This window comes from Aquarana catesbeiana, linkage group LG09 (assembly GCF_042186555.1).
Source record: "Aquarana catesbeiana isolate 2022-GZ linkage group LG09, ASM4218655v1, whole genome shotgun sequence".
Lineage (NCBI taxonomy): Eukaryota > Metazoa > Chordata > Amphibia > Anura > Ranidae > Aquarana > Aquarana catesbeiana.
Genome location: NC_133332.1, coordinates 31,425,899 through 31,440,580, shown reverse-complemented (window position 1 = coordinate 31,440,580; position 14,682 = coordinate 31,425,899). Strand labels below are relative to the sequence as shown.

Here is a 14,682-nt window from a genome sequence, read left to right as displayed (position 1 = left end):
AGTGCGAAACGCGTCAGCTGTGTCTGTACTATCTGCCTGATTGTCCTGTATTTTGATGATCCAAGTTTTACAATAAAGAAGATTTTTCAACTTTATCCGGTGTGCGGCATCCAGATTTTCCTGTTTCAAACCTTGCTTCAATTTGCTTCAATTTGCATTTAGCCAGCACCTGGGACTCCCTCCTCTGAAGGATTTACTAATACACACCTGGAAGCAGGTCTACCTGAGCGGTGATTCATTTTCTCTGTCTTGTCTGCACCAAAGGATAATGGAGGCGATCAGCAGTTTTTAGAGAGACTGCAAAATTGCAATGGACAAATCTGACACTAAGTGACACTTTTTAGGGACCAGTGACACCAATACAGTGATCAGTGCTAAACAAAAATGCACTGTCACTGTACTAATGACACTGGCAGGGAAGGGGTTAACATCAGGGGCGATCAAAGGGTTAAATGTGTTCCCTAGGAGTGTTTTCTAACTGTGGGGTGGGGGGACTGCTTTGACTGGGGGAAGACAGAGATCCTTGTTACTGCTTAGCAGAAACGCAAGATCTCCATTTCCCCCCTCTCTCAGAACGGTGATCTGCCTTGTTTACATAGTCAAACTACCATTCTGCCCCTCTCGGGAAGGATCGTGGGGTGCCAGCGAACATCGGGTCCGCCGTACCCGCTGATTGGCTCCCGCTGTGCCCAATCAAAAGCTGTGACATGGGAGCGGGGGGGTGGGGCCTAGTCTCGCTGTCGGTGTCAATGGACACAGTAGTGGGACTCGGGAGCGTGCCCGCACAGGTGCCCAATGGAAAGCAGTTTTCTGTTGGGGCTCCTGATGAAGAGGAGGAGCCAGGAGCGCTGGCGGGGGACCCCAGAAGAGGAGGATCGGGGCTTCTCTTTGCATAACCCAGTGGTTCTCAACTCCAGTCCTCAGGACCCACCAACAGGCCAGGTTTGCAAGATAGCTGAAATACATCACAGGTGATATCACTTGCTGTTCAGTGATTGCAGTATTCTAGTCTGCAACTCCCCAAGGTAATACTTAAAATCTGGCCTGTTGGTGGGTCCCGAGGACTGGAGTTGAGAACCACTGGCATAACCATTGTACAGAGCAGGTAAGTATAGGCATATTTGTTATTTTTATTAAAAAACAAAGCTTTACAACCACTTTTAATGTTCAATATTTGCAGAGAGAAACTTCTTTTGATTTTGATTCTGTTATTGTATAATCCTCTTGCACCATACTTGTTATACTTAAGTGTCCATTTTTCTTATTATTCCTAATAAAATGCAAGTAAAAGAAAAGTAGACGGATAGGTATACAGTTAAGTATAACAAACAGAGCAACATTGGTTCCAATGTACTATTAGGGATTGCAAATGACCCTAACAAAATGTCAGTAGGTCGTAAAAGGCCTGTGTTCTTAAATGTATTGTAATAATTATTCTAATAATAATAAATTAAGGAGTTACACATTCTGCTCAATATTAACCCCTTCTTGTCTACGCTATAGCCGAATGATGGCTACAGCGTGGACCTACATTGCCGGGAGGGCGTCAATAGACGTCCTCCCCTTTGCACGCTCCCCCTGAGACTCAGGCGATCCCGGCCCTTACCATGTGATCAGCTGTCAGCCAATGACAGCTGATCGCGTGATGTAAACAGATCTGTAATGTTTTTTTTTCTTTTCTCCTCACGCTGACAGCGTAAGGAGAAAAAAAAGTCTGACATCGGTCCCGACAAGGAAGAGGCACAGTCGCCTCATCTGTGCCCACCAGTACCACTTGCAAGTTTCACCTGCCAGTGCATATCAGTGCCATCTAGCAGTGCTGCCTATCAATGTCACCTACCAATGCCCATCACTGCCACCCATCAGTGCCCATCACTGCCACCTACCAGTGCCGCCTCATCGGTGCCACCTACCAGTCCTGCCTATCGGTGCCCATCAGAGCAGCCTCATCAGCGTACATCAGTGAAGAAGAAATATTTCCTGTTTGCAAAGTTTTATAACAAAATATAAAACTTTTTTTTTTTTTTTTTAATTTTCGGTCTTTTTTCATTATTACCAAAAAAATAAAAATACGGCAGTGATTAAATACCACCAAAAGAAAGCTCTATTTGTGGGGGGGAAGGATAAAAATTTCATTTGGGTACAGTGTTGCATGACCGCGCAATTGTCATTCAAAGAGTGACATCGCTGAAAGCTGAAAATTGGTCTGGGCGAGAAGGGGATTTAAGTGCCCAGTAAGCAAGAGGTTAAAGGGAGATCTGTGGGTGCGCACATGTAATATTTGCCTCTATACATTTCTCTATGGTCCAAAGCTAAAGCTGGAAATAGCAGCAATGGTTTTATACCCATGTTCAGCTGGTAGTCGATTAGTTGTAATGTAAACGGTGAGAATGGATAAAATGGTTGAATATACTGTAAATGAGGATAAGAGACTATACTTTTTTTCAGCTGCAGAGGTGTTGGTGTACTTCCTAATGCTGGTCATAGATGGATTGAAATTCAGCCAGTTCAGCAGTGATGTTCCAAATTTCAATCAGTCTGTGACTGTCCCTGTTTGACAGAAGCCGATTGGTAGATCAACCTCCGTGAAACGGAAAAGTTGGAAAGCATTTGAGGATCAGCGGCTGCAGCCACTGATCAGTGTATTCTGACAGCACTGAAAAGCACTTTTTCAGCACAGTGCGGAAGGGTTATATCCCTGTCAGGGTTGTATGCCTCTCTCTCCATGTGTTGCTGCTTTCTTAGCCTTACCAAGCATTAATGTCTTTTAATCTTTTTTTTTTTTTTTTTTTCTTTTCCAGTTGGCTCCTGTGTCAGGGACCTTCGAGGTTAAAAAGAGAGGTCGGCCAAAGAAGATTTCATTGCACCACCCTACTATTGTACTGTCCTTTGGCCCAAAAAGACCAAGAGGGAGACCGAAGAAGAAGGGGAACTTTTCAGAAGTACCAAGTCAGGATCAAGATCAAGATCGGGATCAGGATCAGGACCGGGATCAGGATAATGAGGTAACCAATCAGATGTCGCCACATCGCACACATTACTCAGATGAGACCAAAAACTGAGACCTCCAACCAAGTCCTTTTTGTTTTCTTTCTGGATAGTGGGAAGGGTTAAAACACATCGGGGTCTTTTTTTTTTTTTTTTTTTTTTTTATGATGCCGTTTATTGGTGAGAGATAAAAGTAGTTGTTAAGGCCAAGGGTTTTTTATATGAATGCATTCTCTGCATTAAGATAAAAAGCCTTCTGTGTGCAGCAGCCCCCCTAATACTTACCTGAGCTTCATCTCGATCCAGCTATGTTGCACGAGAGACTCGGCTGCCCGGGACTCTACCTGCTCATTGGCTGAGACAGCAGCGAAGCGCCATTGCGGCTCGGCTGGGTTGCCCCATAACAAGCTGCTTGCTGTGGGGGCACTCAACAGTAGGGAGAGGCCAGGAGTGCCAAAGAGGGATCCCAGAAGATGAGGATCTGGACTGCTCTGTGCAAATCCACAGAGCAGGAAAAAACGACTTTAATATCACTTAGAGGTTGTAAACCTCCATTTTCAAGTTGTACCTATAGGTAAGCCTATAATACGGCTTACCTATAAGTACAGTAAATATCTCCTAAACTTGCGCAGTTTAGGAGATATTTACTTTGTACTGTGCCGATGATGTTGCTAGCGAGTGCCGTGACTGTGCCATTTCTTCACTAGCGAGTGCCGTGACTGCTGCTTCCGCGCGCATGTGAGGGAGTGACGTCACGTGACTGCGGCCAGTCACAGAGCCGGAGTCTGTGGCCCCCCCGGAAGGAAGAGGGGCAAACATGGATGCGGCCTGCAGCAGGGACAGCGCGGGCTTCGTTTGCAGGTAAGTGTCACATAATGTGCTAGTATGCGATGCATACTAGCACATTATGCTTTTACTTTGCAGGGAACAAAAAAGGAAGTAAAACCCATCAGGGTTTACGTGCTCTTGAAAGCAGGGTCATTGGTCAGCGTGGTATATAGAGTACAAATGATATTACAATGAGGATAAATAACTGAAATGATAGCGACTTCTATCCTCAGTGTTTACTATCCTCACCATCCTTCTTTAAAATATATTGCTTTTTTTCCATCACACACATTACAGTTAAATTTTCTTTAGATCTGCCAACCATCTACTGTATGTAATATGTACCAGGGCCTGCCTAATTAGATACTGATTAGAGACCAGTGTAGGTAGGGTCTCATATTAGTTTTGGTAAATGTAAAGTTGATTGTACAAAGATGGCATCTGCAGGCAACACCCCGCTATGGCTTTTTTAGAGCCACCGGTCAGCTCTCTTGTAAAAGCAATTCTAGTGTCCTGGTGACTAACTAGCTGCTGGATTGCTTTTATAAGCAGCGGGAGGGGACGTTCTCTCCCCCCGGCTTTACCAGGATCTCCCGTCCCAATCGACCAGCTGGTGCTTCTGCTGGCTGATCATAGAGACCAACAAAGACCAGCTCAGCTTTGTTAGGCTCTATGGTATAGTAACCTGGAAGCGATGTCCTCACATAACTTCTGGGTTACCCGGATGTAAACGGCGCCATTTAAAAAAAAAATCAAAAGCATTTGATCACACCGATCTTGGTTTGATTTTAATGCTTTTAAAGGGCAGAGGATTTGGGGTCTTGGGCTTGGTTCACACCTAATGCGTTTTTTAATGCTTTTTGCAGAAACGCACTACAGTCCATTTAACATGGGTTCCAATGCTTTTTTCAGCTACTGCTTTTTTGGAAAGGGCCAGGGACTTTCTAAAATGCAAAACGGTGCTTTTTTTTTTTTTTTTTTTTTTATACTTTTTTGCTTCAGTAGACTTCAATGGAGAAGCTGCAGAGAAACATGTAGTGTGTTTTTTGCTGTGATTTTCATTTTGTGTGTTTTGTTTTTTTTTTTTTTTTTCTTCCCCCCCAACAACAAATTGGCCCAAAAAAACATACAAAATGCACAACAGCATATCGCTGTAAAATGGAACGTGCAAACTACATAGGTGTGAACCGAGCCTTATAGACCTCAGATCTCTCCATAAAGAGTACCTGTCGCGCCTACTGCTGTCGGCAGGGATATGGTAGTCGTTGATATATATATATATATATATATATATATATATATATATATATATATGTATGTATGTTCTAGGTAATCTTCTAGATTTTAACTTGTAAACACAGAGTCTGAAAAATAGGCCTGGTCCTTTAAGTGGTTAAAAGAAAAACATTTTTTTTTTTTAAGTCGCAAAGGCGAACGCATGCGTGTAAACAACAATCGTCCCATACATTTGAGGTATCTATGCCTCCTCTGTAAATCTAAAGCTGTAACCTGTAAAGGCCGTTAAAGCATCGCCTATAAATTGTAAACCTTTATGTCGCTTGTCGCCGTTGCACAGGCGTGCACAATTTTAAAGCTTGACATGTTTGGTATCTATTTACTCGGCTTAACATCTTTTAGATTTTACCAAAAATTGGGTTATGTATTGTGTTTTTTTTTTTTTTTTTTAAATTCTAATGCAAAAAAAATGTATTTTTTCCAAAACAGATTGCGTTTGAAAAACTGCTGTGAAAATACCGTGTTACATAAAAAAATTGCAAAACTGGCCAATTTATTCTCTAGTGCCTCTGCTTTAAAATCATATAATGTTTGGGGGTTCTAACGAATATTCTAGCAAAAAATACTGATGCATGTAAACAATAAGTGTCAGAAAAAGGCCTGGAGCTAAAGTGGTGGGGTGTCAAGGTGTTGGTGTCCTGTCCGGCTACGTAGATAGCCTTCCTCAGCATGTAAAAAGATGGGGCAAAGCACTACATGTACTTCACCCCTTGATGGCCAGAGCACCATAATAAGAAATAAATTAGATTTTTTTTTTTTAAAACAAAGAACCTCCATGTGTGAACTGCTGTGTCTAAAAATGCTCTATATTTTGTCTTTTTGAGTAAAATTTGCGGTTTTGTATTTTGCAGGTGAAAAGTTCGGAATCAAACACAGAGGATGAAGATGATATTGAGAGTGAGGAAGACAATGAAAATGGTAATGGCAATGGCAATGACCATGACCATGATGACGATGAGGAGGAAGAAGAGGATAAATAAGTTCACGACCTTGGCAGAGAACTGGTAGGCATTTCCAATTATTTACATCAAGCTTCCTATTTTCTAAAGTACTTTAATATATTAATGATTGAACTTCCATTGTCCCACATAATGCGGGGCATTCCTTAGTTCAAAAAGTTAAGCTTCACTTTTGTTGAGTAAAAAAAAAAAAACAAAAAAGTTCTCGAGGACATGTATATACTGTACAATGCAGTTATAGTTGGGGTTTAGTGTTACCTGCTTGTCTTTTTTGAAGTAGTTGTAAACCCCCAACTCATTTTGGTTTACATATGTGCGGTGTGTCAAAAAAAAAAAGTTTCACTCTTTTTTAACCACTTGCCTACAGGGCACTTTTGACTGACAATTGCACGGTCATTTAGCACTGCAACCCAAACAAAATTGCTATCTTTTTTTTTTTTTTTTTCCCACACACACAGGGCTCTCCTTTTGGTGGTATTTAATCACCACTGTTTGTTTTTTTGTTTGTTTGTTTGTTTTTTTGCTAAATAAGCAAAGACCGAAAATTTTGAAAAAAAAAAAAAAAAACTTTCATAGTTTTGTTATAAATTTTGGAAGCAAGTTATTTTTCTCCTACACTGATGAGGAGGCACTGGTGGGCACTGATGAGGAGGCACTGGTGGGCACTGATGAGGAGGCACTGGTGGGCACTGATGAGGAGGCACTGGTGGGCACTGATGAGGAGGCACTGGTGGGCACTGATGAGGAGGCACTGGTGGGCACTGATGAGGAGGCACTGGTGGGCACTGATGAGGAGGCACTGGTGGGCGACACTGATGAGGAGGCACTGATGAGGAGGCACTGATGGGCGACACTGATGAGGAGGCACTGATGGGCGACACTGATGAGGAGGCACTGATGGGCGACACTGATGAGGAGGCACTGATGGGCGACACTGATGAGGAGGCACTGATGGGCGACACTGATGAGGAGGCACTGATGGGCGACACTGATGAGGAGGCACTGATGGGCGACACTGATGAGGAGACACTGATGGGCGACACTGATGAGGAGACACTGATGGGCGACACTGATGAGGAGACACTGATGGGCGACACTGATGAGGAGACACTGATGGGCGACACTGATGAGGAGACACTGATGGGCGACACTGATGAGGAGGTACTGATGGGCGACACTGATGAGGAGGTACTGATGGGCGACACTGATGAGGAGGTACTGATGGGTGACACTGATGAGGAGGTACTGATGGGTGACACTGATGAGGAGGTACTGATGGGTGACACTGATGAGGAGGTACTGATGGGTGACACTGATGAGGAGGTACTGATGGGTGACACTGATGAGGAGGTACTGATGGGTGACACTGATGAGGAGGTACTGATGGGTGACACTGATGAGGAGGTACTGATGGGTGACACTGATGAGGTGACACTGATGAGGTGGCACTGATGAGGTGGCACTGATGAGGTGGCACTGATGAGGTGGCACTGATGAGGTGGCACTGATGAGGTGGCACTGATGAGGTGGCACTGATGGGGAGGCACTGGTGTGCACTCATTGGCAGCACTGGTGGAATGAACTGATAATTAGGACACTGATAATCAGTGTACAGGTCCCTTTAAGAGAAGACTGTTATTGGCTCTCTTCTCCGGTCCTCATGCTCTCAGCATGAGGAAGTGAGTGCCGATAACCAGCTTCTATCTACATGTGCAAGTGAAGAGAACTCGCTGCTCCAAGTGTAACCACTGCCCCCACTGGAATACACACAAGTGCAAGCCCTGGCTCACCTCCGTGGTATATAGTCAATGTAAGAAACGGCTGCACCTCACGTGGGCTCCAAATTGTTTATTGGAACATCCAAAATAACACCAACAGACACCAGTAGTGGTCAAGGTAGACCAATGGTAATGATTATGCACAACTCTGTTGTGTGAAACGCATCTACCTTGACCACTACTGGTGTCTGTTGGTGTTATTTTGGATGTTCCAATAAACTTTATTTGGAGCCCACGTGAGATGCACCCGTTTCTTACATTTGTCTATTTACATTTGATTGGACACAGCTGATCATGTGGTAAAGAGCCGATGATTGGCTCTATACCTCAATCTGTGATCAAACACACACTAGAGCAGCGCTCTCAACAAAGGGGACTCTCGACATATCTGAAGTGGAGTCTTTCCACTGGGTGCACAGGCTTAAAGGATCTCTATCCGCTGTAACAAGTATTCAGAAGAAAAGGTAGCCGTCGGCTCCAGAATCCAGAAATGAGGTTGTGTTGTGTCTATGTTTGTATTTCATTTGTAAAAATATGCTGTGATCAAGGCTTTGTGCCGAAACATGTAAGCTGTTTTTTTTATCCACCTATATGTAGCAATAAAGATTATTAATTTTACCGGATTCTGGAGCTGCTCTCTAGCTTTTCTTCTGAATACCAATCAGCAGTATCCTCCTGATACTGATCACAGAGCGCACCGCTCCCATGCACCACGATGGATGCGATCACGGGAAGCCATCATGACGGCCTCCCAGAACTAGCTTTCCACACTGTAGCCGTCATTTGACTATAGCGCAGTCGACAAGTGGTTTATTAAATACTTCTTTTCCCAATTTTTTAAAGCCCAAGTTTAGTCAAAACCTCAGCACAAGGGATGGTATTTACAGTCAGTGGAAAGTGTCCTTTTGCTGTTTGGCTGTGGTTTTAGTTCAAATCCAAAATCTTCTGAAGCCCTCACTTCCCCAGTAGCTGTATTCTTCCGATGCTGAATGGGTTAATGCGAGCCAAGGAACCTGTCATAGGCACTCTTTAAGAGTGCGGACTATGCCCCCCTCCTCCTCACATTTTTTAGAAATTGTACTATAGCTTAGATCAGTGGTCTCCAAACTGCTGCCCGGGGGCCAGATGTGCCCTTTTCTTGCCTATATCTGGCCCTTGGGGCAGTGTTATTCTCAATCATACAAGACATTATTCCTCCTAACAAACACCAATGGTGGGGCACTATTCCTCCCACAAACACCAATGGTGGGGCACTATTCCTCCCACAAACACCAATGGTGGGGCACTATTCCTCCCACAAACACCAATGGTGGGGCACTATTCCTCCCACAAACACCAATGGTGGTGCACTAACGGTGCTTGGTGCATTCAATGTGTGCTGTTTTTTTTAGGGATGTGCTGGTTTTTATTTCCTGCTTTGCAAGGAAGCAAAAACCGGCACATCTCCGCTGACAGGACAGAGCTCTGTCTTGTCATCCTCTTCACCAATCGGCAATCATTGGCTGGGACCCGCTGATTGCGCACCCCCTACCCAGAAGAGCTGGATCACGTGTTGGATACATGATACAGTGCAGGAGAGCTGCTCTGCCGCCGTACTCCTACATGAGTGGTCGGCAAGCGGATATACATAAACACACATTTTTTTTCCTGTAACCCTTTTGCTGCCAGGTCCGTACATCGTATGGACCTAACGGTGGGGGGTGTCACACACAATCCAGTGACGGCAGCCACCGGGATTGACTGTAGCCACCGGGATTGTGTGTGAAAACTGACAGGCAGACTCTTGCCTGTCAGGTAAGAGTATTCGGGCGACTCCGCTGCCCCCCCTATCGCTCGCGCACACCCCTGGTGCCGGCGGGATCTCCATGGCTGGTGCCGGCGGGTAGAGGGGAAGGAGAAGAGTGGACACACGTCTGTCTCCTCCCCTTCTTATGACCCAGAAAGCGGCGTCGCATTCAGGTCAAGCTCTCGGTATCCCTGGCTAGCTCAGCCGGGAAATAATGTTTTGCAATGACCATTGCATTGCAAAACATTCAGTGGAGCACAGGGGAGACATTGGGAGTCTTTTAGACCCTGCATATCTCAATAAAGAGAACCTGTCACCTAAAAAATCATCACATAGGGGACTTTTTGCAAAAAAATAAAGTTGCACCCAAGCAAAATACCCCCCCCCCCCAAAAAGGATCCCCCACCCCCACATATACCCACAAGAACGGGGCTCCTACACGTGAAAACATTGATTGTGATATGCATCTTACATATCGATGCGCACGCCAGAGTAAGAGCAATAATTCTAACACAAGACCTCCTCCGTAACACTAAACTGATACCAATAGGGGGCTTTTGAAGCGTCGCCTATAGAAAATATAGGGTACTAAAGTTTGACGCCATTTCACGGGCGCACAAAAATTTTAAGGTTTGGCATGTTGGCTATCTATTTACTCGTTGCAACCTCGTCTTTTATATTTTACCAAAAATTTGGGTAATTTATTGCGTGCGTTTGCCCAAAAATTCACATTAATGTGTTTTGTTTTTTTACTGAAATGTTGCGTTTCGTAGACACTTGCAATAATAGCGCGTGACCTAAAAAATTGGAACTACCTCTATTTTATTCTCTAGGGTATCTGCTTTCAGAAAATATATAATGTTTGTGGGTTTTGTGTAATCTTCAGGCCCAAAATTGAAGTTTTTAAACGTGTGCAAAAAAAAAAAAAAAAAAGAAATAGCGACTCTGGCAGCGACAGGATTATTAATTTTATCTTTCTTTCCCCCTTTCTTGTGATTCTTCACTTTGTTTTAGCTCCCTGACTGTCTCAGATTGAAGCCAGCACTAACCATCATCCTATGTTTGTTTGTTTTTCTGCAGGATTCCCTCTGATGACCAGCCCACAGCAACATGAATTTAGAGCTGAAACAACTTGTCCAAAGAGACAACTTTTTTGTATTAGCGGGGCAGTGTAAAATGATGTACATTTCCATGTGTAGTGACGTTTTTAAAGTTGTGCGATTTCCAGTTGCCGGTTTCAGATTTTCATTTTTTATTATGTTAACCAAGCTTAAGCGTAACGACCTGCGGGAGGGAAAAAAAAAAACACAAATATTTTTACAATGTGAATTGTAACAAGGCAGACTTTTACATGTTACCTGTTTAGCATAATTTAGCTTTAACGTAGTCAGGATGTTTTTTCGTTTTTGTTTTTTTTTTTTTTTTATATAAAGTGATACTTGAGCTCTCACCTTACAGGAGGCTATTGAATTCAGTTTTGTTGTAGGAACAAAAGGGGTTCATTTACATATTTGCAAATGCTCAGAGGCAGAGGTGGATTAAGGCGCAGTGGGGGTCTAGGCAAAGTGGCAGCTTGCCCCGCCCCCTCGGATCCTTACAATTGATAAGGATTGCACAGAAGCTGCCCCTTTGTGCATTGCTCACTCCATCCAGACACAAGAGGCCTACAAGTGCATCTTGCCTTGTGGGTTGACAGGCAGGCTGACCTTTTAAAGCCTTCCCTATTTTACTAAAGGTTGTAGTTGGGGCCCCATCGGCGCTCACCAGACCCGAGGCTTCTGACTAGGTTGAATCATGGATGATCTGGCTCTGCTAAGAGGCAGCTCAACCATCAAAACTCCACTTGGTTTACCCTTTTGTAAGCAAATTTCATGATTAACCAAATTGTTTCCTAGCAGGACATATTTATGTGCCATGCAACCTTTCTCTTATGCTTTGGTGTGTGTGGGTGAGCCTGCAGTGGGCTGGCAAAGGGGGCATTGCTAGGACCAGGGAGCCCACTGGGCTGCATTTTTCTCCAAGCTTAGATTCAGAATACAGTGACTATAGAACTTTAGCTATCAGAGTAGCTAGTTGCACAGAATTAAATTTAGAATCCTTTTAATGGTTGTGCCGAGTCAATGAAGTACCAATGTGTGTGTCTGAGTGGGGTGCTCCTTTGATTTTGCATCTGCCTTTATTTTACATGACTCAACGGTAACAATATACCATTGATTATCTACTTGTCAACCAGTCACGTACCTAGTACATCATTGGTCTTCAAGTGGTTGTCCTGGGATGATGCCTGCATCTGCATTCATCATCCCAGTACCATTTCATTAGAGCCGGCAGTCGGCTCTCTTTTAATAGCAATCGGAGCGGCTAACTAGCCACACAATTGCTATTATAAGCAGTGGGAGGGGACTTGCTTGGACTGTTCCGTTCCACCGGGAGAGCCGAGCTGCCAACCAGCCTGCCCATCCGCTGCCCAGCCAGACAAAGCCGGGAACAGCTGTTCGGTATAGTAACCCGGAAGAGGTGGCTTGACATAAATTCCGGTTTATCTGGATGTAAACCGTGCCATTTTCAAATATCGAAAGCATTCAAAAACAGCTATCTCCAAATGCTTTTAAAGGAATTATAAAGGTTCAGTTTTTTTTTTTTTTTTAAACAACAATGTCATACTTGCCTCTGCTGTGCAGTTGGTTATGCACAGAGTGGCCCCGATGCTCCTCTTCTGGGATCCCTCCGCGGCGCTCCTGGCTCCTCCTCTTCTCGAGTGTCCCGTCTGGGAAGCGCTCTCCTACTGGGTACCTGTGCGGTCACACTCCCATGTCCTGCTGCTGCGTCCATTGACACAGGCAGCAGGACTCGGCTCCGCCCCCAGCGTCATTGGACTTGGTCTACAGCAGCGGGAGCCAATGGCTGCGCTGCTATCAATCTATCCAGGACACGAGACACTGGCCGGAGCTGGTGTGCTCGTTCCCATTGTGGGAATTATGGGGCTCAAGTAAGTATAAGGGGGGCTCAGGGGCGCTGCTGAAGTAAAGAAGGTTTTTCACCTTAATGCACCCCTTTAAGTGAAGAGGAGGGATTTGGGGTCTTATAGACACCAGATCTCTCCATAAAGATTACCTGTCACTGCCTATTGCTGTCACAAGCATGCTTGCATCCCTTGTGACAGCAATAAAAGTGATAAAAAAACAAACAGTGTAAAATTTTGGTCCCACACACGTGAGATGGTATCACTGCGAACGTCAGGTCATAGCCAGTAATTCTGGTCAAAATTTCATGGATGCCCCCAACATCCTCTATATTCTTTTTGAAAGACTGGCCTCGCAATTTTGGAGGATGTTGGTGCCCATTCAGCCAAAAGAGCATTTGTGAGATCAGGTATTCATGTTGGATGAGAAGACCTCGCTCGTATTCAGCATTCTTAATGCATCACAAAGGTGTTCTGTAGGGTTTAGGTCAGGGCTTTGTACAGTACTTTCAGGTTTTTCCACACTAGTGATGCGTTAAGTCATAGGCAGAAGTTATCACATGATATCGGGCAGCTGGACCAGTCATCTGCAGCCAGGGTATTCCCTGTCCCATGGCCATACCCAACAAAGGGGCAAGGGATTCTGATGACATTGATGACCTAATATGGCCACATGGCCCTATTTGGTCAATGATATAGCCATACTTGGACAATGTGGCCATATTAGGTCAATGATGTCACTAGAATCCCTGCCCCTTCATGTGCGCCTGTGTGATGGGAATCCTGCAGCTGATTGGGCCCGGTAGCCTGCTGTCCTGCGGGATTGGCCTGAAATTTAACTCATCACTACCCCACACCAAACTCATCAAATCATGTTTTTAGGATGATGGCTTTCTGCACAGGGGCACAGTCCTGCTGGGAACACAAAAGGGTCTTCCCCAAACTGTTGGAAGAGCACAATTGTCTATGATGTCCTTATTAGCAATAAGCTTCACTGGAAACAACTTAAATCAATATTTTAGAGGGGAGTCGGCATTGTTTTTGCCATATAGTAAAGCACTTACAGATAGAAGTTTGTTCAATATTCCATTATATTGGATGTGAAACAAACTACAGAGCAGTTCACACATATGCGTCTATTAGGACCAAGGTTTCATGCTCATTGTGTGTTCCCCCGCACAGTGACCAAGCTGGCACAGAAAGCTAATGGTCTCTTGTTTATGATTGGGAGCCAGCAGGATGGGCTTCTGCTTATGTGACCACTGTGACAGCCTATTACAGTGATCTCATGATACATCCGTCCTGACATTTAGAACTCCCTTAACCGGCCATTGGGAAGAGGTTTAAAATGTATCTGTTACAATCATGGCTGACTTGAAAATATATGCTCTGATTCTGATAGCCCGGTACGATGAATTGATGAGAATTATGTGGTATAATTGCTCTCTAAGAAGCAGTGACATTTCTGCTATAGTATGGAAGCAGTCTTCATCATTGCACCCAACAATTTTCTTACCTTGCTGGACATAGTGCTAAGTTGCACTGACCATTGAAGTGTATACCAGCAGTTTTGAAAGCAAATGGTGTCACTGCTGTTAGTGACGGTAAATCTTCTGCCCATCTATGTTCAAACTTTTTAAAAAATTGCTCTTCTTACTCTTCTACTTTTGTCAATGACCCTCCACTGTCAAGAAAACGACATATTTTATTTTTGTTTTGTTTTTTTTTGTTTTTTTGCTTTTAGATATAGTGTGGTGTTATGTAATCAGTTTTACAAAATAAAATGTTGACTACATTTTTTTTCTTGCTTTAACTTAGTTTCTTTAATGGATAATTGAACTTTTATTGTCGGGGGGGGGGGGGCCTATAATCTTTGAGAGGCAATAAACACCTGAAAACATACATGTATGTGTGTGTATATACACCCCTCACATTTTTGGAAATATTTTATTATATCTTTTCATGTGACAACACTGAAGAAATGACACTTTGCTACAATGTAAAGTAGTGAGTGTACAGCTTGTATAACAGTGTAAATTTGCTGTCCCCTCAAAATAACAACACACAGCCATTAATGCCTAAACC

At 44.0% G+C, this 14,682-nt stretch overlaps 1 protein-coding gene across 4 annotated transcripts in view; it reads left to right on the top strand.

Moving 5' to 3' along the window:
* Positions 1–14,392, top strand: part of LOC141107473 (uncharacterized) — a 68,067-nt gene extending 53,675 nt beyond the window's left edge. For all 4 annotated transcript variants that reach the window (XM_073598228.1, XM_073598229.1, XM_073598227.1 and 1 more), the window contains 3 exons: positions 2,802–3,005; positions 5,964–6,116; positions 10,716–14,392. In XM_073598228.1, coding sequence (XP_073454329.1) covers positions 2,802–3,005; positions 5,964–6,092 — 333 coding nt within the window. In that variant the 3' untranslated portion in view covers positions 6,093–6,116; positions 10,716–14,392. The remainder of the gene's footprint in view (positions 1–2,801; positions 3,006–5,963; positions 6,117–10,715) is intronic.
* Positions 14,393–14,682: the final 290 nt, after the last annotated feature.